A 25,432-nucleotide genomic window follows, 5' to 3' on the forward strand; every position below is an offset into this window, starting at 1 on the left:
CGTGTAGGCGTCTGCAAAGCGCCTAGCGCATAGATGATGCCTAGGCGGCCGTCTAAACCGCTTTCTTGAATCAATCACATTGTGATCAGAAAAAAAAATAAAGTAGTTTTTTCCATTGGTCGAATGTTTTAATATTATTATATATAATATTCAAAGAGCTAGAACAATATATTACGCTTTAAACAAAATAGAGAATGTTATGGATATATATATATATATATATCAAATGGTATATATATTTATATCTATCATACATAAATAATAACCGACTCTGATCATTTGACTTGGATATTTATATAGTTATGTATATCTAATTAACAATAATATCGTTTCTTATCCAACTCGATTTTCAAAACATTGTGAACAAGACATCAATTGTAAATCTAATAAGTTTGTTCTTTCAAGTTTGAAGTGTGAAAAGAATTATTAGCTCGGTCTAAATCATCACAGCTAAAACATTCACTTAATACATCACAAATCAAACTTATCAATACGCGTACACCATATTAACTATAATAGCCATTATAGGATTGCCAAAGTTTACTGATTCATGCATTTGCATGGGAGAAAAAATGGCAGTGACAAGTTGAAGATATGCTTTGCCTGGTTACATATCAATTTTCTTTTTTTTGGGTCGTCAAAGCTTGATTACAAATCACTTAAGATTTCGCTTTTTTATCATCTTTTAATTTGACGTATTATATTCTAATGTTACCATTTAGTTAGTAAATTAAACGTTTATGAGAAAAAAAAACGAAATTTTCTTATGTAAGGAAAAAAGTTAGACCAAAGATTTTCAGAATGCAACGAATGATTGGCAGACAAGACTACAAGAGTATTTGGCCGTCCTTGATCCTTGACACTTGAGAGTTGAGAATATGATATTCTGAATATCAAGAGATTGACCAGTCTTCAATCCTTTAAGCTATATATTAATAATTGTGACTAGAAGACTAAAACTAAAAAAGTCAAGAATCCATCATTGTTATGTGACCATATACCTTTAGGTTAAACAACTTATTATTGGGTATGTTAATATGGACTGCTGTTTAATTTGGTTCAACTGTTTTATAAGTTTTCTTGATTTAAAATAGAATAATTACTGAAAAGGGTGTACGTACGTATTATCCTGATTTTAGGTTCATAATTTGAAATTTATAAAATATTTCTCCAAATTACTCTCTATTTTTTTGTTGATATTTATTTCCCTTTGTTTACTGTTTATTTTGGATCCATACTCAGTTTTAAATCATTACTTATGATACATGCATAAGATAAGTTTTGATAGATATGATTATAAAATTTAAGAAGCCAATATATAGTATAATATTTTTGTGATGACATAACATTAAAAACCAAACCAAAAGAAATCGAATACTAACACCTTATAGATACAAATTTCATTCACCCACTTTTGGGTTTTTTCTTATGTCCTTTTCTAGTGGTTTACAGTTTATTTATTGTTGAAATTAAAAATACACTCGAAACAAGTACTTAACGTCATGAAAGTTTTATCACGACGGATTTTAATCAGTAGATTAATTAACCGCAGAGCAAACCCTACGGATTTCCCCATTAGTCCCCGTAACCACACCAATATTACTCATCCTGACCATCGACCTCGCAAACTCAAAGTTGAAGGTGCTTCTAGGAGCCATCAATTGTTGCACTATGGGTCTAGTGGCTGGATCGGTCCAAAGGACTTGATCGGACTGGAGAACTCCACGGCCACGGCTTAGGTTGTTGTAGTAAGAAGTGTCCCAAGTGGTACCGCTCCCGGTGTCAAGATCAACGCGCACTGAAGCGTCTCCGTTTTGGGGACATTGTGTTTGAAGCTGCGCCAGAAATGTTGGGTCTATGGTTGGATCCGCGGGTTGTCCGGTGCTATTGAAAAGCCTGTTCCTGAATGTACCGCATCCTGCTGTTCCGATCGTGTGCCCTCCTGTTAAATTATGTGCAAAGTAATTTAGTATAACTATGTTGTTATTATTCTGATACTAAATATTTGCAAATAGTTTGGTTTCTCTTAATGTTAAGAAACTCTTTATGCGTTTAAGACGTTCAGACGGTTTAGGTGCTTGACGGTTGCCAAGTATTGTTTGAACACATGAAGATGGTTTTCTAATATATATTTGAATTAATGGTAATTGTAGTTCTTGAATGTGTTAGGTTTATATAACTGACCAACGAGGACGACGAGATCACGGGTATTAAGTCCTAAAGCCGAGAATTTTTGTTGTTGAACGGCAACAGAGTCACGGGGACCAGGGAGATTGTTAACATTCGACGCCAAAGAAACTCGACCATCTCTACGTCCCGTTGGTACTTGCCAGCTTGTTCCTCTCGTCTGCATGCAAATTAACCCATGCACGTATAACGTTATATACATATAAATTATAAGATAATAAAGTAACATTAATTAATGCATCTGCGGTTACGAAATAATTAAGGAGCATAATGTGTATAACGTTTATCATGAATTAATTTATACTAAGGCTTACGAGGACGACAGTGTCACGAGCGGCCAAGGCTAAAATATCAGCACAAGATACAACTCCTGGACACGCGGCTTCGAGCTGCGTTTTGGCGTTGTCTATGACTTCAAATCCACGGAGATTGACGTTCGGACCGGCAGTTCTCTCGGTGTTAGCTCCGGATATAAGGATCGAACCGTCACAGCCTTGAACAAAACAGTCGTGGAAATGCATTCTCAATATTCCGGGTGCGATTCTGGGGTCGGAACTGAAACCAGCATTCACGGCATTTCGGACGATGGTTTCAGCTGTAGGACACGTGGTCGCATAAAACCCGGTCCTTGTGCCAGTAACAGGACCCGGCCTTATGGCGGCTTGGCCATGGACCGAGCTGATGAGACAACTAAGGAAGGTTATGAATAAGCACAATGATCTAACCGAACCCATCTTGTAATTCTATTTTAGGGTTTTAAAGAAGATGAAGTGTGTGTTTTAAGTTTTAGTGAGTAGTAGAGTTAGCTCGTTTTAGATTACTATTTATAGAGGAGATTGACAAGTCAAAAGAGTGACGTGTGAGTCAACGAAACCGGCTTCAGTGCTTGTGGTGATTTGATAAAACGACATCGTTTAGTGAGAGATTCAAAAGCGCGTGTTGCTGGTCAGTGCGGTGTGAGCTGGTCGACTCGTTGACTTTAAAAGCAATTTGGTTTTGGATTTGTTCGTTTTGATCGTTTCTGTTAAATTGATTAAAAATATGTATGTAATGTATGACAGAAATATTGTTTACGTACGAGTTTTGAATTCTGGTTCAAGTCTATTTGATTTATAGCTATACAATAATAATAAGAAATTAAGGATAATTGTTTTTTATTATTGGGAAATCAGAATACATCCATTGTTGTGGTAGGTGGATTTCATAAGAGGATTAGAACGAATAACAAGTTAAAACTTCAGTGCACAAGTCTGCCAAGTGGATTTCCATATGATATGAATACCCAAAGGTTTATAATATCGCACTTTAATACTACTGGCAGTAAATGAAGTAACATCTATCTAACTTGATTCGGTTACACAGTATGATTAGAATCATGATTGGTAGTGTAGAGATGTCTTTTTTTTTTGTCAAACCAGTTTCCATTAATTAAACTAATTCTGGTCTCTTCGGTTCGGTTACAGTCAACCGGTTTGGAGAGGAAATTACAGATACATTAGACAAAACAATTGAAAGAGATAGAAGGGAAGATAAAGAGTTTTTTGCAATCTCATCCGCTCGTCGATTTTTCTCTCGAGGAACAAAGGTGAAGGAGATTTCCTCAAAACTCGAGGCTACTACAAGGATATCGTGGAGAATCCCATGGATTTCCTTCAGAGGAAGGTCTGAATTTATCGCGTTGATCAATTGCTGTGAATCAGAGGCGACTAAAAGTTTCTGGTAGTCCAGATCGGAAGCTTGTTGGATCGCAAGGAGCATGGCAATCGCTTCCGCCATCAGAGGGGATCGTATATGATGAGAGTTAGCCTTCCCGTGTCTCTCTCATATCAGGGGGTTTCCACTAAAGATCCAGCCAAAGCCGACACTCTGGGAGTCTTCTCGCCAAGCCGCGTCTGTGAAACATCGAAACGTATTGGAATCCACTTCCCCTTCTTCCTGAGGGATTGGGGTGTGCAACGTCAAGTTTTTTGGGATTTGGTTAAGGATTCATTCACGTGTCTGGCTGATAGTTTGGGTTAAAGTTTCTGACGGACTGATAACTTTTTTTTCAAAGATGAGCTTATTCCTGCTGGTCCAAATAGTCCAGAGAATCCAGGCTCCAAAGGCCCCATCATTTAGCCCCGTTGGAGGCAAACAGATAAGTTTTCTAGATCTCTCAATCCCTAAACGTAGGTTTGATATACCTGGTATATTCAAAAGATGTAGTGTAGAGATGTCTAAAATATCAAGAAAATATGGTTTTTTCACAAACTATGGAAACTACTCTGAAAACTCTTCCGGTAAAATTATTTTTTTAAGAAGTTTCCACAAATCTAGGTCTCTTTACGGAAACATTATCTTGTTCATCAAACGACTAATGGTAAACAATTTAACTTATACAACTTACAAAAAACCTAATATGGGAACAAAACCACATTGTTATCCCCAAAGACGAGTACTACTTCACATATATGTCGATTATACGAAGAATCATGACTAAGATAGATGAAGATTATATATTTGGTATCGACTCATATCTAATATTATTGTTCTATTCCTCAAAATCATGGCCGCTGACTGTATGAGATAAGATCTAGATGATCATCGATCCAAAGAATATTATGAGCTTTATTTGTCTACTCTCTAAATAATGATTTTTCGTTTTTTGGGGGTCAAATGCTCGATTTATCTGATTTTATTATATTAGTTCTTCAACCAATTATGAAAATATGATTGAGATTATGACCAAAGACTGTCAAATTAGGATTGTTTACTTGTTGCGTTTACATGTATTATATTATTGTAAATTTGTAATTATTCAAATTTTAATTGCGTGCAAACCGGCAAACCCCAAAATAAGACATGTACAGAGCTGTATCTGTGACGATAATTTGTGTATCACGATCTGCACTACAAATGAAATTGTACCACGCTTTTGTATCAACGGTGTATAACCATCATGCCTACAGATGGTTACGTTGTTTACTTGTTTTTATCCACTGACCCCTTTTTTCTTTCTTGAAAGTTGTTTTCATCATGCCTATAGTTTCTTTCAATAAAATTTGTGATTATATGCATACAAATAAATGCATTATAAGAAGGAAAAAAGATACATTATAAAAATTAGAGATCGAAATTGATAATGTTCTGGAAGCTGACTTTGAGCGAAGTCATAATAAGAGGAGTCGGGATCAGACTGCGGAATCCGGCAATTAGTGGAATAGTTTTGGAAGTATCTCCGACTTCCATTTGTTACAAAATCTTCCTTATCCTCCGGCTTTTTCGCTCTTTTTGTTTGATGTCATATGTTTGAAGTTTCAGTGAACACACGATTGGGTTATGGCGTCAATATTTTGGATTTGATATTTTTTTTTGACCAATAACTAGTTTATTTTATAATATCTGCGAACGTATGTGTTGTATTGGTTGGTTATGCTTGCTTATATTAGACTCTGATGAACACTACCTCTCCATCCAACCATACAACTTATCTACTTCATGGGGCTTACGGATTTTCAGGAAAAAAATGTAAGTTGAGTTTGTTTTTGTGCGGGAAAAAGGTTTTAGACTTTGTTGAAACAGCTTACTGAAGAGTTCAATATCATTTTTTGTTTTGTTTGAAGATAGTTGTCTGATGCCTTGATTAACTCAAACGTCTATAGATAGGGAGGGAGGGGGGGGGGAGGGGGGGGGGGAGGGGCTATCAAAATTGCTATTTTCATGTGTAAGTTTATCACCGACCTCCTAAAATGTAGATGTATCATGTATCATACGGAACTAAAAAATAATATGCGATATAAATTATTATAGGTATTTTCTATCAAAAACATTTACGATCATACATATTAACTTTACAAAATTATTATAAAATAAGATTTGAAAATTTCGTCGATTTGTGAGATTATATAACAAAATCTTCGTAAGAATAACCTATATTTTTATGAAAGATAAAAATGTGCAAAAATAATGATGATGATCCAAAAAACTAACATTTTCATCCATATTTTCTGGGACTTGTAATATATTTTAGTCAAACAAAACTCTACTACACTGTAACAAATGAATTAGTAATCTACTGATAGTGGCAAGAGTAATAGTTACCAAGTAAATTAACAATAAATAAACTAAGTTGCATAAGAGATATCTTCAGTTGCATGGAGGAAAAGTTTACCACTTGGCCTTTCTGACTTAAATATTATCGCATGTTTTATAGCCTCAATTTTCAATTAGGAGTCACGATAGCTTTATAAACTACGTATAACATTAGCCAATCATGATGAACAATTAGCGTAATATATAATACCAGAGATTCCAGACCGAAAGGGCTAAACTATATCATTTCTGAATTGCCGCAATGTGATCAAATTAAGTTTTAATGTAAGCCATATCTGATGTTTCAAAATGGACAGCAAATATCCGATTATAACAGAATTCTTACACAAGAGTTTTCATACATAATCTCTCTACGCCTGGTTGCCCCGACCTCCCTCAGCCTGAGCAGCTCCTCCATCTGTAATACAATATCAGAGCAACATGATGGATCAGCAAAGTCTGTAAACTGCTTTGAGATAGGGATGATAAGATGAAGAAAATTACCTTCACCACCCTCAGATGGAGTCATTGGAGACTTCCTGTAACGCGTCTGTTGCTGCGTTGGCTGCAAAAGCGGGACAAGATCTTAGAACTGGAAACATACCCACAGAGAATTCAGCTGAAACGTGGTTCAAGTTCAATTTACCTGTAACTTGGGACGAAGAGCTTCAAGGGGTCCCTTTGGCTTCGCAACACCTTGCTGTTTAGACAATAATAAGCACACCATGAGAACTGAGAGAGCTTATATATGACAACTCAAAAGAGACCACATTTCCAATATATTACCTTTCCAAGAGCCCAGTCAGCAGAGTCAAAGTATGCTCGCTCATGATCCTGATACAAAACGGCATCTCATAAAAATCTACTTAAAACCCAAAATCTTTTTATTAGACCAGATAATAACCTACCTTGGAAATGAGTGGTGGTTTCTTTGGCATGAGCCCTCCATACTTCTTCTTGACAACAGCCTCCTGCACAAAGCAATTAAAAAAAAGAGTTAGATCATGGTATCATATTAATTATGGTTATCGAACATTATTTAATGTGAGAACTAGATGAAAACCTCCTGCTGTGATGATGGCATTGACTTCTCCACTTCATTGGTGAGGTTTCCTTCCACTGATTGGTCTTTCATATCCCCTGCGCTAGACATTATGATGATGTCTCAACGCCACCAAAAACCAAAAGAAAAATGCTGCACAGATATATATAATACACAAACATTAGTCACACAACTCATGAAGTACCAATAACAAAAGCGGATTCTCAAGGGTTCATCAATAAAGAAGAGATATCAATTAAAGGAAGCCAATTAATAATTAATTGAACTTGAAAAGAAAAACACAAGGATCTTGTTTGATCAAAATGATATGCTTCCTATTTGATACTATCCACACAATCCTGTGACCAAACGACTTGTTCTGAAAAAAGTATACAGCTCAAGAACAAGAACAAGCCCTAACTATGAACAACCTATAAAACTCGAGGCAGCCAAACGAAACCCTAATGAGTGCATATACTCCATAACATAGACAAAGCCTCCAAAAGCTTAGCCCAAATAAAATACTTGTTGATTTTGCATTTAAGAAGATCTCTACATATGTAAACAAAAGATGCATCCATGATTGACAAATGAGGAATACAAAATCTACTTTTAATCAAATCAATTTCGATATTGAGATCAAAATCAACCAAGGTCATATGAGTCAGATCTCCACAATGCAGATAGACAAAGATTTTTAAAAAAAACCCAGAATTCAACCTAAAACAACTCAAAAAAAGATCAGATCACAACAAAATCGATGGGCGAATCAGATAACCCAAATTAAAATCAAGGAAGCTACGCAATCAAAGCCCTAGAGAGATAAAACAATCAGATTCATGCGTATACGAGATTGTAAAATGACATAGCGATGTACAGAATCAGGAAATCTCAATCGATCGAAGATTATCATCATCATCGAGATAAGAAGACGAAGAAGCTAAGGTTTATAAAAACGATAACGTACCAGGAGGAAGAAGAAGAAGAAGAGGATTGAGATGGGGGGGCTCTCTGAGTTCGTCGTTGTTGTCAATGGAGAGATCTTGTTGTTGTTGTTGTTGGTGTGAATTGGGAAATATATAAAGGAGAGAGAGATGTGTGGGAGACAGACAGAGAAAGAGAGATATGATTTTTGGGGTAAGAACGCGAAGGTTAAATTGGTAATTACCATTAATTAAACGAAGGTAAAAAACACGTGATTAGGATTCCTTTTTGACAAAATTTATTAAACCGTTGAAAGTAATAATCAAAGACGTTAAAAGCGTTTTTTTTTTTTTTTTTTTTTTTTAATACTGTAATTCAGTTATATTTCTCTGATTTTTTTCCTTCACTTGTTGTTATTACTAGATGTTTATGACTTTATCGGCATAAACTAAGTGAAAAGATGATCCAAAGATTTCTGCTTTTTGGTCCTAGTTTACAATTAGTTACTATGCTTTCAAATGCTTTCACTAATCAAATTTTCAAATTGTTTTTTTTCAAGACTTTTATTTTGTAAGATTTTTAACGATAAAAACTGTTGATTCGGTAGATCAAACAATTGTTTTTCATTGGTTTGTTAAGATTTTTTAGCGGTTAAAACAACGGTAAAAAACCGTCGAATTTGATAAATAAAGTATTTGTTATTTGGTGAATTGGTAAAGACTAAATGATACTTTACCAAGACTTTTTTTTTGTAATGATTTTAGTCTTTACCAATTCACATAAATGGTAAAAATATGTTTTGTCAAACAGATCAATGGTGAATTGGTAAAGACTAAATAAAGACAAACAAAAACAAGAAATATATAATAAAGTACTATTTTAATTAATTTCTGTTTACTGACATGTGTGATTCATTAGTTGTTAAAAGATAAGGAAAGTGTAATTTTAAGTAACCAAACAAAAAGAAAAAGAGTAACAAATCTTGGGTTTTTAAAACAAAAAAGTTATAAATCATGTTTACCATTTGCTGTCTGGACAGTATTTTGAACGGTGTTAAAAGTTGCTCAGCTAGAAAATTTGACCCTAATAACGTTCTTATTTCGAAAAACTTGATTTATGTCGAAGATAAGCTTGATATATACTATACTCTTTTCTTTTTTTTTACCATGACAAGACATTCAACATGGGCAAATTTGTTAAAACAGGTTTATATATATATCACAAATCATGAATTTACTTAACCGACTTAAAATAACTAGGACCCGACAATAGAGATATGCTTGATTGACATTAAGTAGCACACTTTCATTATATCATAAAGATTGATTCCTAGATTCAAACATTGTCTTAACAAAAACCTCAAGTAATTAATTTAAAACAAAGCAGCAAAAATATAAAAATAAACTTGGGCTACAAAGACCAAGAAACAAGACAAGAGACCATGAAAATGTAGGCTTCTGGAAGAGAATGAGGAGATATGGAATCAACGGAGTCTTCTAGCTTCTCTCTCGGACTCGAGGAGAGTGAGGATATCTCCTTCCCTGACTGGTCCTTTCACGTTCCTCATGATGTAACGGTCTGAATCAGTGAACTTGACTCTAACCTGAGTCACCTGACCACGAGAACCGGTCCTACCCATGACCTTTACGACCACGGCGTGTTTGATCTGAGAATCCATTCTGCATTCACACAAATGTGGCAATGTCAATACTTTCATACAAATCTCAGCTCAAATCAAAATTATGAAAGAACCAAATGATTGTATTAACAAGGCCAATTTTATTGGATTACGACTAAAGAATACATAATTGTTACTGTTCTACAGATCAAATCACTAAATCAACACAAAACAATCTGAAATTTACACAAAAGGTTTTAAAAGTCAAGTACTGCAACTAGAATCAATTCACAACACAAGGGATTTAAAAAACTTATCAATTATTTATATTGTTCCTGTGTTCCACATATCTCAATTAAAAGCCTTCTACTAGTACGATCGATCATCGAGACGAACAATGATAATATACAAACAAAAGGGATAAATCTAAGAAACTCAAACTCTAGGAACATCACAGAGATGATAGGTTCTAGAAACATGTTTAGAGGACGATCGGGAAGATAGACGATACTACCAGAGAGTCGGAACAACGAACGAACCTGTAGACGGATGCGGCGGAAGCTAAGGTGAAATCGACTCTGCCAAAATAAACCCTAAAATGCTGCAAGCTGAGTGATGAATTTATTAGTGGTTATATAGCATAAATGGGCCAAATCTTACGAGCTAATGTCTACTCCTATGGGCTTAAAAGCCCATATATGTTTTAGTCTACAATTTAATTATACACCTTAATCCTATTCTCCTACCTACGTGATCAGTTAGAAGAACCCCAGGCCCAGCCATGATATTGGATCACGCCTCAAAATATCATCTCAAAGCTGTATTTTACTTATAGATTTTACAATCGTCTCGTATGGTTCTGTTTACTTGGGTCATGAATTGATGGAAATGAACTTAATAAAGACATGAACTATTTTAGTTCAATTAGTACAGATATACTGTCATTTAGTTATCAGTCCTAAAAGTATTGGGAAATAGCACCACTGCGAGTTGTGTAATGTCCTCATAGACGAAAGCCAGTCACGAACCGATTGATTCCAGCAAAATCGGGAACTATCTTCAAATCAGAGAAACAGTCTTTGAGATCATTGGTCATCATGTAATCAACTATCATCTTGCTTTGTTTCTCTCCATTGGTCTGCATCATCATAAACCAATAGGATCAATCATTCATGGTGGAAGTGATATATCATGACTCAATATGCAAACACCATCAAATCAAGTGAACAAGTAATGAAAATTGAGTAATTGGCCAATCAATATTTGATCTTTTAAGTTGCAGTCTTAATCTTCTTCCTATACTAACTTCGGCTGTTCTAGCATCAGCGAGAGAAACATATGAAACCCCATTGAATCTTCCTACTAACGTATTTGGAGAAAGAGAGTGAAAAAAGGTAGGTACCTCGAAAACGAAAAAGCCACCGGGTTTAAGCATCCGAGAAGCCCCATGACAGAGATGGAGAAGACTATCAGTTCCATCGATACCACCATCCAATGCAAGTTTTGGTTCGTGTCTACCAACTTCAGCTTGTAGGCCTGGAATGTCATCACTTGGTATGTATGGTGGATTACTCACAAGCCCCACAAGTTGTCCTTCTACATCTTTTAAAGGCTCAAACCACGATCCTTTCCTCACCTCAACCATCCCCTGGATTAGTCAGATTATATCACAATGATGAGAAGACACCAAAGCTGAATCTTTCAAGGGCTCAAAACCAAAATGAAGAATGTTACAGAAACTACCAAAGCTTCAAATCCATTACAATTTTGATTTTGAACGATCTCAATTCCATGAAGACAATAGGTTTAACTTGAGCATCGACTAACCTGAAGGTTGTATCTCTGCACATTGTGGCCAGCGACGGCGATCGCCACCGGACTAAGATCTGTAGCTATAACTCTCCCATGGCTTCCCAAGACTTTAGCAATCCCGATGGCAATTGCACCGCTTCCTGTCCCAAGATCGACCCAACAACCTTTCTTAAACCGTCCATCTCTGTTTACAAGCTCCTCAACCATATCAACGATCAGTTCCGTCTCCGGTCTCGGAATTAAAACCCCTTCTTCGACGCACAACACCAAATCTCTCCAGTGCTCGCATCCGACGACGTACTGAAACGGCCGACGATTCTCGATTCTCTGTCTCCATAAATCGTAAAGCTCTTCCAACGACGCTCTCAATTTCACATTCTTCTCGCCGTCGTCCGCGATTTCGCTTCTGTGAAGAATCACCAAAGGATCGTCTTCGATCGAGTCTTCGATCAGCCATTTTAGCTCGCGGTGGAGAATAACAGATTCAAGGCTATCTTCAGAATCATTCGAAGATTCCTCTACGGAGGTGGCAAGATCTTTCGCCCAATCGTGCCATTTCCAAACCTCCGTTAGACAAGTTGCGTGAGACGGCGTTCTAAGGAACAGTGGAGTCTTGGGAGTTATACTGAGGAGAGAATTAGACACCGGTGCAGTTTTGGCCTCGTATTGCGGTGGATCTCTCGCCGGAGAAGATGAGCAGAAAGGTTTAGCGGCAGAGAGCAGAGGAGTAAACCGTAAGCTCGGTAAGATTCTTATCATTTTCAAGGTTCTTCGCCGCACCAGCGGACCAAATCGGTTTATATATAATTTCCAGCTAAACCGGATAATCCGGTTTAATAAACAGACTTTAATTCCGGTTTGGTTTCAGCCGCGGAACCGAGAGGATTGATTTGATCTTTAAAGGGGCTAAAAGCATAAATTAACAAAAGTTAGTTGTTTGCGGCGAGAGATCGGAGGAGGAGGAACTTTGGAAGAGAAGATGAGCTTGACGCTGCTTCAAGGCTACTCTTCTGCGGAAGAAGATGAAGCAGAAGAGAGAACTATTGGGGATTACGAGAACTCCGACGAAGATGAGGGAAATAATGGTGTTCGGAGATATGAATCGTCGTCTGTGTTCGATTTCTCCGCTTCTGCCTCCTCCGCTAAAGACTCCGGCCTTCCTTCAGCTAACGACATTTTCTCTCAGGTCATAGTTCTCTTTGATCTTTCTTATTACCCTCACAATTTCATCGTTTCTTAGATTAAGTTAGGTTTGAGCATCAGGAGAGATCTTGTGATAGTGAAAACCCTTGTTAGGGTTCCTTGGAATTGGAAGTTCTAGTATATCAATTTATTGGTTAATTGAATTTTGCAGATTTCGGGGCCACCGGAGTTTCTGAACAACCGCACAGAAGCGGATGCAGAAGCTTCTGCTAGAGATGCAGAGCATGCAAAGCGTATTAGTCGCAAAAAGAAGAAAGTTAAACCAAAGGGTAACAACAACTTGCTTTTGCATCTTTGTCTCACATTGCTTAGCTTTAAATTTCACAAGATTACATGTTGGTGGTAACTATATATAGATGTGAAATTTGGATTTAGCTTTAGAAGCTTGTTTTGGTACTTCAAGCATAAACACTGTGAAAGAAGAAACCAGGCAGTTTTGTTTGTAAGCTCTATCTAATCCGGTTTCGCACTTCTGTTTATGGGACTGTTGTATTCTCTCTATCTAAGCACTGATGGTTTTGGAGTATTGGCCTGTTAGGTGTTGTCATGGAAGCAAAACCTCAACTAGTAGGAATCCATGAGAGAGTAAGAAACGATATCGATGCACCACCATCTTCAGTGAGTGGTGAAAAGCGGATATCTACTGCAACCATTCCTAACGCAGAAGAATCTGCAGATCTCTTGAGGTATGGATAACCCTTGGTCTCTTCTTCATTCTTTGTTTAAGTTTAAATTTTGCAAAAGTGTTTCAGCTTAATTAGGATTTTTTTTGATGTGTTCAGGATGTGTCTGCAATGCGGTGTACCAAAAACATATACAAGCGCAAGAGGAATGGTATGCCCGATTTGTGGTGACCGGCCAGTACCAGACTTAGACGCGAAGAAGAAAGGATCTACGATCAAAGATAAAGAGAAAAGCAAAAGAATGAGAGGACAATCCTCTCATGCTTCTTGGAAAAGTGAAACCGAGATGCAGCTTAGGCAAACTTTTGATTAGAATGTTTCAAAACTTTTCTTTCTCCTTTTGGGACATTGTCCCATACAAATTTTTAATCTTATCTACACAATTAATGTGATTGGCATGATCCAAGTAATACATGGTTAACGTCAAAAGTTGAAACCCTAAATTTATTAGTGATTTATATCATAAAAAGCAGCAGAACTGGTAATTCAGCAGAATATTTCATGGCATTACAAAAAAAAAACTAACATCTTTATCTACAGAGTTGCTGTCTCTATTTTTTCCCCTGCTTAACACTTTGAACATATTACAAAGGCAAAGAACATATCTCAAAGACCCAGTTGGAACCGAATCCCAACACTTAAATACAAGTGTGTTACATCCATGATTCTAATGAAAGAACCAGTCAGGATTTTGGTAACTAGCCCGAGCAATTTCCCTTAGCCAAAATCGAGATTAATGTTAACAATCATATCTCGAATGCTTCAGCAGTGAAAGAGCCAGTTTTTGTCGACATCATTAGTTGTTGTCATTTGTTACAACTTCTGCTTCTGGTCTAAGTTCTGGAGTTTCCTCTTGTTTCTCTATCCTTAGGCTCGGACTACTATTGGGCTGAGGAATCTGTGGAGATTATGATGGCGAAAATGAGATACTGTGCAACACAGTTTGCAAGTTAAAATGGCTGTGTGAGATTTAAGGGTTTGTTTAATTTACCATTGGATGAGATTTATATGAGAGAACATCGTTATCTGACGAAAGGGATGAGTCTGAGGGCCTGTGAAACAGTAAATGAGCTATGGATCGGTCTATCGGGTTTGTATCAGTTTCGATATCCATGAATCCCGCATACCTGGATGAGACCAAATACAGAGATCAAAGATTATAATCTACAAGAAAAGGATGAGTTCAAGTACCCAAGTGCAAGTTTCTAAAAGAAGAGCGTTATTAAATCTGTCCAACACTTGAGTCTAACCCTATATAAAGTTAGACGTTAAGATTCTTTCTTAGGAACAGGACATAAGGATGCAGGGTGGTGCTTACTTGTCTGTTTCACCAGTCACGAGATGCGACCCTGCGCCTGTGTCCTGTCTGTTTCCACCATTATGTCTCTGCTCCGCACTTTTTGCCAATCGGTATAAGCTGTCTCTTATGCAAAGCTTTGTCCTAACATCCAACTGGAGCAAGCAGGTGTACATCAACCAAGTAAAAAACAAATGTAATATAAATACGCTTTGATATCAATCACAAAGGAACAGCAAAGTTTTACCGATCACCTACAGACCTCGCAGTAAATCATTTCCTTATATCATCTATTATCTATTGACAAGTTGTACCTGTTCTATAACTCTTTGAAGCTGGCGAAAACTAGTTGCTTCCAGCGAAATATCATCCACAACAGAGCTAACACAAGAACTTCCCTGCATGTTAGATGTTTCCGATTCAGCTGCAGTTTTTTTGTGGTCGTTCTCAAGCCCAATCTTCGGGATAGGAGCAGCATCAGGAAACACCATGGGGTTTTTCTCACTACTCTTCCTGGTACTAGCAGCAAAAGAAGGAGGCATATCTTGCCCGGGCTGCAGGTTAATTCTCGTTTCGAATCCCCTCCTACACCGATCATCAACAGTTTGACCTTGTAAGCTCTCGACAGATTGTGCCTGATTTGATGTGTATGACTCATTTGAAACAGAGGAAGTGTTGGCGTTTTTCTCGGATTTGATACCAGATTTACTTTCACATGCTGAAACTTGATCGGAAGGCTGCTCACAGTTGACATGTGAGAATGGAACTCCTCGCTGTTGGAATTCGGAGGGAGGGTAATACTGGTTTGTGTCCATTATTTCCCTGGAAATACCACTATTCTGTAAAGTAGAACTGTTCTCCGAAAACCCATGCAAATGATTAAGATGATCAATCTGCTTCTTCTCAAAATTTGCCTGTAAAACAAAAAGTGGAACATATGAAATTGCAGGAACTATATCAAGACTTCAACATTGAGAAATATTTATCTAAAGGAATATCCACTAGCCGTAAAAGAAACCATTAACCACGATGGACGGAAAACTGTAAAAATCAAATATTCATATCTAAAAGACTAATTGAGCCCGAGGATAAGAAAGCAATGTACGCCAAAGATGCAGTAAGTAGCCAAAGACAAAGTCATCATAGAGGCAACATCACATCTAATTAGTGGTGGCATGTGCCTTGGAAGGCGTAAAAATTGACTAACCTCTCCATCGAGCATCAATATATCCATCTTTTGCGAACTCGTATCAGATACATTTTCTGATGATTTTCCTTGAGCTGAATTTCCCGCAACAGTATATACATACTCATCTTCCAAAGTATGGTTGGACTCACTATTGTTCAAAAAGTCTTCAACCTGCAACATAGGGGTTCTTTGACTTTCCAACATTTTGTCTGGTTTTAAATCATCTGTCATCGCACCTTCTGTCTCATCATTTGGCTGAGCAGAAGAAAACCAGCCCAAATCATCTTCATTATTAAGACTATTCAAGCCGAAAGTTGAATCACAACTCCTGCAGGGTCCAAGATTTAAGTGTAAGCTAATTACAATGATAACATGTTTCTCCTATAAGCGATGAGCCCCCAATGCGTTAAAGATCTAAATGGGAATATCTTAAGTTTTACCTAAGCATGTTGTCCACATCCTCAAAATTTCCTATGTCATCCCAGCCATAGAAAAGATCATTGCTTTCTTTGTCTCCATTGTCGAAAAAATTGAGATCATTTTCTGCATCTGGAATGTTGTTGAGGGAATAATTATACGCTCCATCATGTGTTGTAGCGGAATTGTCACACAACATAGGATCTGCAGTGGAGAAGTTTTCAACCACATCTGCGTTGCCACCAGTGAAACCATGATCTGAAATGTTTGCATCCTCCAATGTCATATCCTGAACATCTTTGCCTGACACCGTAGAGGCACCACTGTTTTTATTAGGCCATGAATTTCTTCCTAACATATCGCCCTCTCTCTTGATAAAAGTATTACTCTTTAAACGGTTTGTTTCGCTACCCATATCTTCATTTCTTCGTTTCCTCCTGCTACTTACTAGAACTGGAAACTGACCTCCATCCTCATACGTCGAGTCTGGCACTATACCATCATCGTTCCCATGCAATTCATTTCGAAAATAATCATCATCATCTAGCTGAAAAAAAAGAGAAAACGGAAAAAAACTTCAGCTACCGATCATCATCATCTAGTTGAAGTGTTGAAGGAAAAAAAAAGCTAGGGAAGCATCAAACCGACTAAGAAAAGTTAGAAACCCCAAACCTAAAATACACATTCAAGTTATAGCGATAACAAGAAAGAAAATATGAGATGGCAGAATTGTACTTCAGCATTTTGAACCCACAAACAGTGAAAAATTCACAAGAGTAATTTCCACAGGAACATACGAGAAGAGAAACAACAAAGGTCTCATAGAGGTCACACTGGTCATATCACTGTGACTCAACTCACCTCATCAATGTAAAAGCCCGACATTCCTCCCAACTTCAAGACTCTTTAATCACCACTAAAACCATGGACATTATCCCGAACTATTGCAAAAACATGTAACTCCAACTACTAGTAACCCCAGCTTCTGGATAAGAAACATAAGATATTAAACAGCTGGAAGAAAGTTCCAACAATAGACATATCAAACCCAGGACAAAGGAAAACTTAAAACTTTCTTATCCAGAATCAAAACCCATTAAAATCCTAAAGAAATGGTATTCCAAAACCCCTACAATCTAAACACATCTTCCAGTTCCCGTTTCACTTCTACTAAGATTCATCCATTTCTGCTGTTCGTAATATCTAACAAAATCGAGTTAACCTATCATCATTACAACTAAAAATGACGCATTAAATGAAACTAAAACAAGGAACAATCAAATCTGAGAAATCCTCAGCTCAGCTTGCTTGCTACTCAACCAGGAATTTCAAAATCAAATTCAATCGAAAATAGATTCCACACCAAACGTATGAAATAAACCCTAGAAGTCTCAACCAAATAAGCAGCTCACCTGTGAGAACAGATTCTTCTACTAGCAAGCAAGCAAACTCTAAAAAAAAAACAGAGCAGATCCCAAGCGATTGTATCGAAACTTTAGGACTTTCTGAAGATGTTCGGCAGATGAAGAAGATGAAGGCTTCCTAATTTTTTTTTTTTTTTAATTTTAAATTTTTTTAATTATTTTCCTTTTTTGTGTTTCGGGTGAATCAAAAGACAAGTGACCATGACACCGACACGTGTCGACGCAATCAAAAGGGTTTAACGGGCTGGTGTGTTTTAAATATCAGAACTTGTGGACGAGAGAGCAGCGTGAGATCCTATCAGTTCCAGTCTTATTATTGGTACACGTCATTAAGTATGTTCTCGAAACTGGACACGCCTCGTCATCTTATTGGCTTCCCCTTCGTAATGGGCCATGCGGTTAAAAAAAAAGAAGAAGAAAAGAATAAGCCTATATGGGCCGAAGAAAGCCCAAATAATCTTTTAGTTGTTTCCCGATCGATCTGTGGGAGAGTCTGTAATTTTTTTTTGATTTGCCGGCGACATATTCCCCGGGAGAGAGAGATCTTTTTTGATCTTCTTCTTCCCAATGGAGGAGCAGATCGGAGGGAGCGATGAGAGATGGAAAGGATCGTTGGAGAATATAACGGAGATGGCATCGAATCTCGATTCGCTTCAGAAACTTCTTCTTAAGAAAGCAGTCTTCGTCGAAGAAGACACTTTCTCTAGAGCCTCTCTCGTCTCCGAACAGGCCCGAACAATCAAGGTCCGTTTCTTCCTTTTTCCGGTGATTTATTTCGATTTTATAGACGTTGATTGGCTGAATTTTATTGATTGCTTCGGTGATTTGTGGTTTTGATTTGTTCCATCACCCTTCTTCTTAGTTAGGTTTAGTAGTACTACTCTAGCTCAGTGTGAATTTGGAATTTCATTGGATGGTGAGTTTTTGGAACTTATTTAGTAGTATTATGTTGTTTTGGTAAAACTTGAGCTCAGAAATTCAGAAGCTTAGGGACTTAATCACCGAATTGTACCAAACCAGATCTCCTCTGATCACTAGTAACTTTTTTGGATCAGTAATTGTGACATTTTTGTTATATATTTTATGGATTTTTTGGAAAGAAGATTGAGCTTATAGTTTGATTTTTTTCGATGTATTGTTGGTTGAAATGATTACCAGATCCTGAAAGGTTGGACCTTGAGGTTTTACCGGCAAGTGTTCAAGTGAAATTATGGTTGCCTTGTGTATTAAACCAGGTTTTTCATGGTGTAAGCAAAAAAATACTGTGTTACATGTTTAAAGATAAGTGACAGTTTCAGATTTTCTTTACTCTGTTCAATGTTTTTGTTTTAGGTTCTTGAGCAAAGGGTACAAACACTAGAAAGAGAACTAGATGCTGCCATTACAGCTGCTGCTCATGCTCGATCAGAGAAACGCCAAGCTGAGTCTTCTCAAAAGGCTGCTGAATCACGTGCCCTAGAGGTCACAAAAGAGCTCGAGAACACCACAAGTACTGATGTTATTTATAACCTCACTCACTTACAACTCTTTTTGATTAATACGCTTCTTGGGTCCATGCACGTTTATATGCAATTCATATTCTCTGGTTTGATGAAAATGAGACATATGTTTTTGTTTTGTAACTCATGTTTTCAGAGGTTTTCAAGCTGCATATGGAAGAACTTCGAGGTATGCAAGAACAGATCTCCAAACGCGATAACGAGATTAAACTCTTGGAAGCTATAATCCAAACGCTTGGCGGCAAAGAGCGGCTGGGAAAAAGCCGTGTGAATGGATGATGATGAATTACTGATGCTTTTGTTTCACTTGTAAAGTTTTTTACTTGTGAGTTGGTGGAGACATTTTCTGTATCACTTAGAAGATAAATGTATTTTGGCTATATTGGTACATTCTTGACTTAATTTTACATGGGCGTAATGTGAACCGATAAGAAAATGTGTGGTTTCACACGAATGCCGATAGTGCTTCGATGCCAGCCAGATTCAGAAACGCGCATCTCCAGACGTGTGGTGACCAAATTTCGCATCTAACTAATTTCACAAAAAGAGAATACAAGCAACCAAAGAGGATTATGACCAAATTAGAAAGTAGTGATGGTTCATGCTCTTTAGCGTGTGGGTGTCTCTCTAGATTATCTAATCTTATCTCATTTTGTGGAAACTCATATAGATTATCTAATTTCGTTTCTTTACTAAATTCAGTAAAGATATATTACCAATGAAGGAAGTTTTAATAGTTTTTTGATTATTCATTAAGAAATATGGGGATTGTATCTAAAAACTGTCACCGTGTAGATGACTAGATAGGGGTGAACCAAAGAAATACGTAAAGTAAAAAAATTAATGCAAAGGGCCATTGTTGTTTACTTCACGCTGCGAAAGTGGTAAAAAAGAATCTATGGCTACTAATTGTTTTCTTACAAATTTTCTTTGTATATTTTGGATAAAAGCAAGAACATAAACCCTTTCTGATTATGACAAAGAATCTGAATTTCATTTTACTGTTACTAGTCAACCCTTGTCAATTTTCATGCATATCATAGCACAGTAAACCATCTCTATCATACCAATTAAGAAGAACTCAATCAAATTTCCGATATACAAAAAAAAAATCGTAATGATGCAACTTTAAATATATTTAAGTTGCATGATTACAAAAATATAATACAGTATATATAAAATAATATAATGTTAGTTTTTTCCATAATCTTCAAAATTTTCATCAGTAATAATCGAAATTAGCAATTAACAGAAGTAAATGAAATTAGCATTCAACTTATGGTAAAATTAAATATCACTAATTCGCCCCAAGATATAGATGATATTTTCACAAAATTATATTTCTATTGTGGTGAATAATTTCGATGATCATTGACTACGAGTATATTCAAACCCTTCATCGATGAAATATAAGTATATTCCTACGAAATGGCCAAGTTAATTATTCCACTTTTAGGTAATTTCAAGCTTATCACTTCATATTTCTTTTTGCTAAATCCTGCACATAATTCATTGTTCATGGCCCCCTTTAACGTACAGATGCAGTATAACGTAGACGGTGCATCTATATATACGTGTATACGCAGACAAAACTCAAACACAGCCACATTAATCAAAAAAAAAAAATGATGTCCGAGAAGTTCCCTGATGTATTCACTTGGATACAAAACATCCCACAGATCACTCAATGGCGCACAACTTCTCTTCCCTTTTGCATTTGCCCTTCCACTTCTGATTTTCCGAATTCGACCCTTAATCTCATAGCACAAAAGAACCCTAACCCTACACTTCTCACTTTATCCATCATCGTCCAATCCAATAATCATTCTCCTTTGTATCTTTGGACCACTGAACAAGAGCTCAACGACAAACCAAACTCACCAAACCCTTTCGGTGAACCAACAATCATCTCTCTTCTCTTCAATTTCGTCGAATCCATCTTAACTTATACATCTAAAAGTTCAAATTATTCGACGATTAAAATCCCTAACCCTGGCTCATCGAAGATCGACCGTCTCAAAGACATATTCAACGCCGTGATTCTCACTCTCACGTTCGTCGTCTGCGTCTACGAAGCTCCTTTGTATCTCCGTGAAAACTGCCTCAATACCCTCAAGAACCATTTGGTTACTTGTCATGTAAGGCAAGCGGTGATATCTCTGATGAAGCTTCTAGGGTCTAATTTGGAAGAGCAATGGATGAGAACGGTGAATCTAGCGTTTACAAATTGGATCATTGAGCAGCGTCGTTCTCAGTCCACCAAGAACACAACGACTCCTTTGTTCTCTTACGCTGTTTCGGCTTATGGATTGTGGAAAGTGCAATTGTACTGTCCCGTTGAAGCCATGGAAATAGAGAGATCGAGCAATCCAATGGCTGATTCGAGATTGTTGTTCTCTCTCAAGTTTAATCAGCTTGAAGGTGTGATGCAATTCAATCACAAAGTCATAGTTAGAGACAAGTGGATCGATGTGATCGTGAAGATAGACAACATCAGGTACCCCATATGTACAAAGACTCTGGTTTTTCTAAAATGGCGTAAAATTGTTTACACTTAGCTTCTATTTTTGGCTATCAATTAACAATTCATAACTAATGGATGCAGATACGATGTAATAAAACTTGTGAACGAGAAACTGATGTCGAGAAGAGGAGCAGGAGAGCACGAAAAGCATTTCCCATCAAGGATCTCTCTGCAACTGACTCCAACTCTCCAAACCGATTTCATAAGCGTGTCGGTCAGCAAATCATCAAACAACCCGGGACGAGAGTTTGAAGTCGAGAGATCTATAGAAGGCTCCTTCGACCCACCAAACTCCCTAGGCCTAAGGGTCGCTGGACGAGAAGCCTCGACCATGACAATGACCCCATGGAAGTTCGAGCAATCTGTGCTCGGCTACACAGCTAATCTAAACTGGATCTTGTATGATAGCAGTGTTGGTGGAAGAGAGGTTTTCTCAACAAAGCCATCACGGTTTTCGATAATGAGCCCGAGGTCTTGGTTTAAAGATCGGTATGCAAGGGCGTATCGGTCATTTACGAGAAGAGGAGGAGTGATATTTGCAGGGGATGAGTATGGAGAGACGGTGGTGTGGAAGATTGGGAAAGGAGCATTGGGAAGAAGAATGGAGTGGGAGATTAAAGGGTTTATTTGGTTGACTTATTGGCCAAATAAGTATAAGACGTTTTACCATGAGACTCGAAGATTAGAGTTTACACAGCTTCTTAATCTCACCATTGCTTAACCAAAAACAAGAGCATGTTATATTACTTCTTTGTGATCCCAACTTTCTACCTTAGTATAGACAGAGACCAAAACAACCTCAATTGAAAGTTAGTTATTTGTGATCTCATCTCTGTATTAGTTACTTTCGATAATAATATTAAACAGAAGAGAGACAAATAAGTGAAACTCAACTGTAAGTTAGATTGAAAACTCAACGAACCAGGCCATTCTAAGCATGGGGCAACAAGTTAGAGACAGAAGATGCTACTATGTATGGAAGGGAGGTTCAGCAGAATGCTGTGACCAGCATCGATCATCTACGTTTTCATTAACAGCATCGAGCATCTACAGTTTCATAAACAGCATCAACAGCTACAATCTCAACATGGTTGTTCCATCTTCCCAGTCAATTCTTTTCTCGAACCAGACTAGAAAAATTCAAGACAAGCCATGGGAATGGAGTTAGCATGCTACGAATTCCAAACCAAAGAAATTCAAACAAACCATTCTAAAAGGGCTGTTCCGACACTTAATAATCCTTGCACATAGACACTAAACCCGAAAGATAACAAGAAACAACGATACAGTCAGTAGTTTGGGGGCACCTACGGAAAGCAAGTAATACTACAGAGGGTAAACGTTCCAGTGCTCAACGATGAAACATCATCAATACAAGCAAATATGTTTTTCATACATCATGGTGCTTCACAAGTGGCTATCATTCCTGCAAACAAAATGTAAACAAGCACAATTCAGACATCAAGTTATTTGTGATACACATCTAAAGCACTGTGCTTTTTGTAACCCACCGCAGCATAAGGAGATTGGCTTCGAGAAGCAGCAGCAGCTTTGCCCCGGGGAGAAGCGCTACCAGGAGATGGGGATCTCTCATTGCTACGCCTTTCAGGAGAAATCTCTTTAGAAGGAGAGGCCTTTTGCAAAGAAGGGCTTCTTGGGCTGAGGCTGCGACGAGGAGATGGAGACCTCTCATAGCTACGCTTATCAGGAGAAACTTCTCTAGGAGGAGAGGCTTTTTGTGGGGAGGAACTTCTAGGGCTGAGGCTGCGGCGAGCAGGAGATGCACTGCATGATAAAAAGTTGAAATCAGGATAATTTTAACATAGTACTGTGGGCAACAACATGAAAAGAGGTTCACAATGGAAGAAACCTTAAGGAGCGACTGTGACTGCGGCTCTCATTATCATAACGGCCTCTGACTCTGCGTTTGTCATCTGGGCTGGCACTACGAGACCTACTGCGCCGACGATGATCTCTATCCTTCTCCTGATGCCTTTCACGCCTCTCATAGCTTCGGCTCCTGCTCCTCTTCCGGTAGTTTTTTTCCCTATAATCATCTCTGGACCTGGATGTTATGTAACTTGATTAGAGATTTATTCAAATAAGGGTTCTTGGTCTGAGATGAAATACTTTGATGAATCAAGTAACAAAAGCTAGTTGAGTAATAGCATCACCATTAACTCCCTGTGGTTAGCCTCATCATCAAAAGAATTCAGATTAAAGAACAAACCTAATTCAGATTAAAGAAGAAACTTTACCTCCTCCGAGGACTGCGGCTTCTTCTAGGACTGCGGCGTCTAGACGGGCTACGGCTCCTCCGAGGACTACGACTCCTCCTAGGACTTCGGCTTCTTGACCTTCGTGACTTTGGTGGTGGTTCCACAACTCTTCCTTTCGAACTGACACCATAAATACAAACTAATCAAAATACAAACAACAGCTGCAGCTTTTACTTCAGAGAGGTTCCAATTCCTCAAACTAAGGAAATGGTCTCAAGAGGAAACATTCATAGTGAACTCCCGTAAATCAAGAGTGAATGACATATAAGATTATAGGTAAACATCTTTCTACAACAAGTATATGAAATGAGATTAGCAGTCCAATATACCGAAATATAAACGTCAAGTAAAACAAGAAACTTGAACAATCATTGCCAAAGAGAGAAGAAGCTTACATCTTCTCAGCATTAGGGCCATATTTAGCAAACTGAACAGTTATTTCCCGGCCATCAACAACTCTTCCTGAAACAAAAAGTCATGTTAAATCCAGCCACCTAATAGCATAAAACTCATATAACAACAAACAAATAATACAAAGATTTGGATAAAGTTACCATCAAGCCTTTCCACTGCTTTGTGAGCTTCATCTTTATACTTGTACCGAACAAACGCAAAACCACGAGAATCACCAGTCCTAAACAAAATTAACACATACAATAAGCATCCGTTTCAAAACTCGAACTGATTAATTCAATTGAATCAGAAACAAAGAAACCCTAATTTCTGAGTAAGAAGGGAGAAGAGAAGAAATTAGAACCTTCGATCTCTGGGGATAAAGACATCAACGACCTTGCCATACTTTGCGAATAGAGGATATAGATCATCCGCAGTCGTACCTACACATAAAAAGAACAAACCCTAACCTCTTAGAAACCCAGTTCGTTCACAAGTGACCATCAACAGTATTGTAACGAGGTTGAGAGAAAGAGGGATTGAGAGATTACGGAAGGTGATGTTAAGGACGAGAAGTGAGTAGGTGTCACTGATATCCGGTGGACCTGACCTCCCAAAGTGCGACATGGTTTTCCCGCCGGCGGAGTGAGAGAGAGCGAGAGAGAGAGAACAAGAAGAGCGACAAGTGAAAAAAAGTTAGGTTAAAACAATGGAATCTACAATCCGGGGGGGGGACTTTTTAATTTGCCCCTATGCGATATTGTTAATTACACTTATACCCTTAAGGAGCGTTACAAATCGAACCGGATGGCACCGACTTCTGATTCGTACCGGTTTAGCTGCGACTATTTCAAATCGCGTTCTGTGATT

The 25,432-nt window shown here is 37.7% G+C and overlaps 9 protein-coding genes across 12 annotated transcripts; 3 read left to right on the forward strand and 6 right to left on the reverse strand.

Moving 5' to 3' along the window:
- Nucleotides 1-1,319: 1,319 nt before the first annotated feature.
- On the reverse strand, nt 1,320-2,985 carry LOC104727043 (peroxidase 71). Its single transcript, XM_010446039.2, has 3 exons — nt 2,502-2,985; nt 2,185-2,347; nt 1,320-1,942 (listed from the first exon to the last, which is right to left on the reverse strand). The coding sequence occupies exons 1-3, from the start codon at nt 2,919-2,921 to the stop codon at nt 1,539-1,541; spliced, it is 987 nt and encodes a 328-aa protein (XP_010444341.2). The 5' UTR covers nt 2,922-2,985; the 3' UTR covers nt 1,320-1,538.
- A 3,490-nt stretch (nt 2,986-6,475) lies between these two features.
- Nucleotides 6,476-8,629, reverse strand: LOC104727044 (uncharacterized). The gene is made up of 7 exons (XM_010446040.3): nt 8,268-8,629; nt 7,322-7,453; nt 7,167-7,229; nt 7,045-7,092; nt 6,905-6,958; nt 6,763-6,823; nt 6,476-6,676 (listed from the first exon to the last, which is right to left on the reverse strand). Exons 2-7 carry the CDS (start codon nt 7,409-7,411, stop codon nt 6,630-6,632), a joined length of 363 nt encoding a protein of 120 aa, XP_010444342.1. The 5' UTR covers nt 7,412-7,453; nt 8,268-8,629; the 3' UTR covers nt 6,476-6,629.
- An 879-nt stretch (nt 8,630-9,508) lies between these two features.
- LOC104727045 (small ribosomal subunit protein eS28z/eS28y) lies at nt 9,509-10,516 on the reverse strand. The gene is made up of 2 exons (XM_019231423.2): nt 10,382-10,516; nt 9,509-9,903 (listed from the first exon to the last, which is right to left on the reverse strand). The coding sequence occupies exon 2, from the start codon at nt 9,900-9,902 to the stop codon at nt 9,708-9,710; it is 195 nt and encodes a 64-aa protein (XP_019086968.1). The 5' UTR covers nt 9,903; nt 10,382-10,516; the 3' UTR covers nt 9,509-9,707.
- A 131-nt stretch (nt 10,517-10,647) lies between these two features.
- On the reverse strand, nt 10,648-12,432 carry LOC104727046 (uncharacterized). Its single transcript, XM_010446041.3, has 3 exons — nt 11,670-12,432; nt 11,245-11,490; nt 10,648-10,980 (listed from the first exon to the last, which is right to left on the reverse strand). The coding sequence occupies exons 1-3, from the start codon at nt 12,411-12,413 to the stop codon at nt 10,846-10,848; spliced, it is 1,125 nt and encodes a 374-aa protein (XP_010444343.1). The 5' UTR covers nt 12,414-12,432; the 3' UTR covers nt 10,648-10,845.
- Nucleotides 12,433-12,561: 129 nt separating this feature from the next.
- Nucleotides 12,562-13,983, forward strand: LOC104727048 (uncharacterized). Of its 2 annotated transcripts, XR_015571970.1 has the most exons (5): nt 12,569-12,840; nt 13,009-13,126; nt 13,233-13,299; nt 13,396-13,543; nt 13,640-13,983. XR_015571970.1 is itself a non-coding variant. In XM_010446042.3 (4 exons), the coding sequence occupies exons 1-4, from the start codon at nt 12,634-12,636 to the stop codon at nt 13,851-13,853; spliced, it is 687 nt and encodes a 228-aa protein (XP_010444344.1). In that variant the 5' UTR covers nt 12,562-12,633; the 3' UTR covers nt 13,854-13,983. The 2 variants fall into 2 exon arrangements, 1 of the variants encoding a protein (XP_010444344.1); XM_010446042.3 differs by lacking the exon at nt 13,233-13,299 and having other exon boundaries at nt 12,562-12,840.
- A 42-nt stretch (nt 13,984-14,025) lies between these two features.
- On the reverse strand, nt 14,026-18,143 carry LOC104727049 (protein LNK1). Of its 2 annotated transcripts, XM_010446043.3 has the most exons (8): nt 17,856-18,095; nt 17,305-17,428; nt 16,467-16,990; nt 16,045-16,354; nt 15,152-15,751; nt 14,859-14,992; nt 14,532-14,667; nt 14,026-14,438 (listed from the first exon to the last, which is right to left on the reverse strand). In XM_010446043.3, exons 2-8 carry the CDS (start codon nt 17,326-17,328, stop codon nt 14,337-14,339), a joined length of 1,830 nt encoding a protein of 609 aa, XP_010444345.2. In that variant the 5' UTR covers nt 17,329-17,428; nt 17,856-18,095; the 3' UTR covers nt 14,026-14,336. The 2 variants fall into 2 exon arrangements, with proteins under 2 accessions (XP_010444345.2, XP_010444346.2); XM_010446044.3 differs by lacking the exon at nt 17,305-17,428 and having other exon boundaries at nt 17,856-18,143.
- A 119-nt stretch (nt 18,144-18,262) lies between these two features.
- LOC104727050 (uncharacterized) lies at nt 18,263-19,802 on the forward strand. Its single transcript, XM_010446046.3, has 3 exons — nt 18,263-18,611; nt 19,200-19,356; nt 19,503-19,802. Exons 1-3 carry the CDS (start codon nt 18,435-18,437, stop codon nt 19,643-19,645), a joined length of 477 nt encoding a protein of 158 aa, XP_010444348.1. The 5' UTR covers nt 18,263-18,434; the 3' UTR covers nt 19,646-19,802.
- A 1,150-nt stretch (nt 19,803-20,952) lies between these two features.
- LOC147935622 (uncharacterized) lies at nt 20,953-22,778 on the forward strand. The gene is made up of 2 exons (XM_087474336.1): nt 20,953-21,863; nt 21,972-22,778. The coding sequence occupies exons 1-2, from the start codon at nt 20,992-20,994 to the stop codon at nt 22,609-22,611; spliced, it is 1,512 nt and encodes a 503-aa protein (XP_087330462.1). The 5' UTR covers nt 20,953-20,991; the 3' UTR covers nt 22,612-22,778.
- On the reverse strand, nt 22,675-25,314 carry LOC104727052 (serine/arginine-rich splicing factor SC35). 2 transcript variants are annotated; one of them, XR_758159.3, is made up of 9 exons: nt 25,114-25,314; nt 24,927-25,005; nt 24,724-24,803; nt 24,565-24,631; nt 24,149-24,289; nt 23,761-23,955; nt 23,402-23,675; nt 23,202-23,316; nt 22,675-23,020 (listed from the first exon to the last, which is right to left on the reverse strand). XR_758159.3 is itself a non-coding variant. In XM_010446048.3 (8 exons), the coding sequence occupies exons 1-8, from the start codon at nt 25,187-25,189 to the stop codon at nt 23,311-23,313; spliced, it is 918 nt and encodes a 305-aa protein (XP_010444350.1). In that variant the 5' UTR covers nt 25,190-25,314; the 3' UTR covers nt 23,070-23,310. The 2 variants fall into 2 exon arrangements, 1 of the variants encoding a protein (XP_010444350.1); XM_010446048.3 differs by lacking the exon at nt 22,675-23,020 and having other exon boundaries at nt 23,070-23,316.
- Nucleotides 25,315-25,432: the final 118 nt, after the last annotated feature.

Source organism: Camelina sativa, chromosome 11 (assembly GCF_030686135.1).
Source record: "Camelina sativa cultivar CO46 ecotype springtype chromosome 11, ASM3068613v1".
Lineage (NCBI taxonomy): Eukaryota > Viridiplantae > Streptophyta > Magnoliopsida > Brassicales > Brassicaceae > Camelina > Camelina sativa.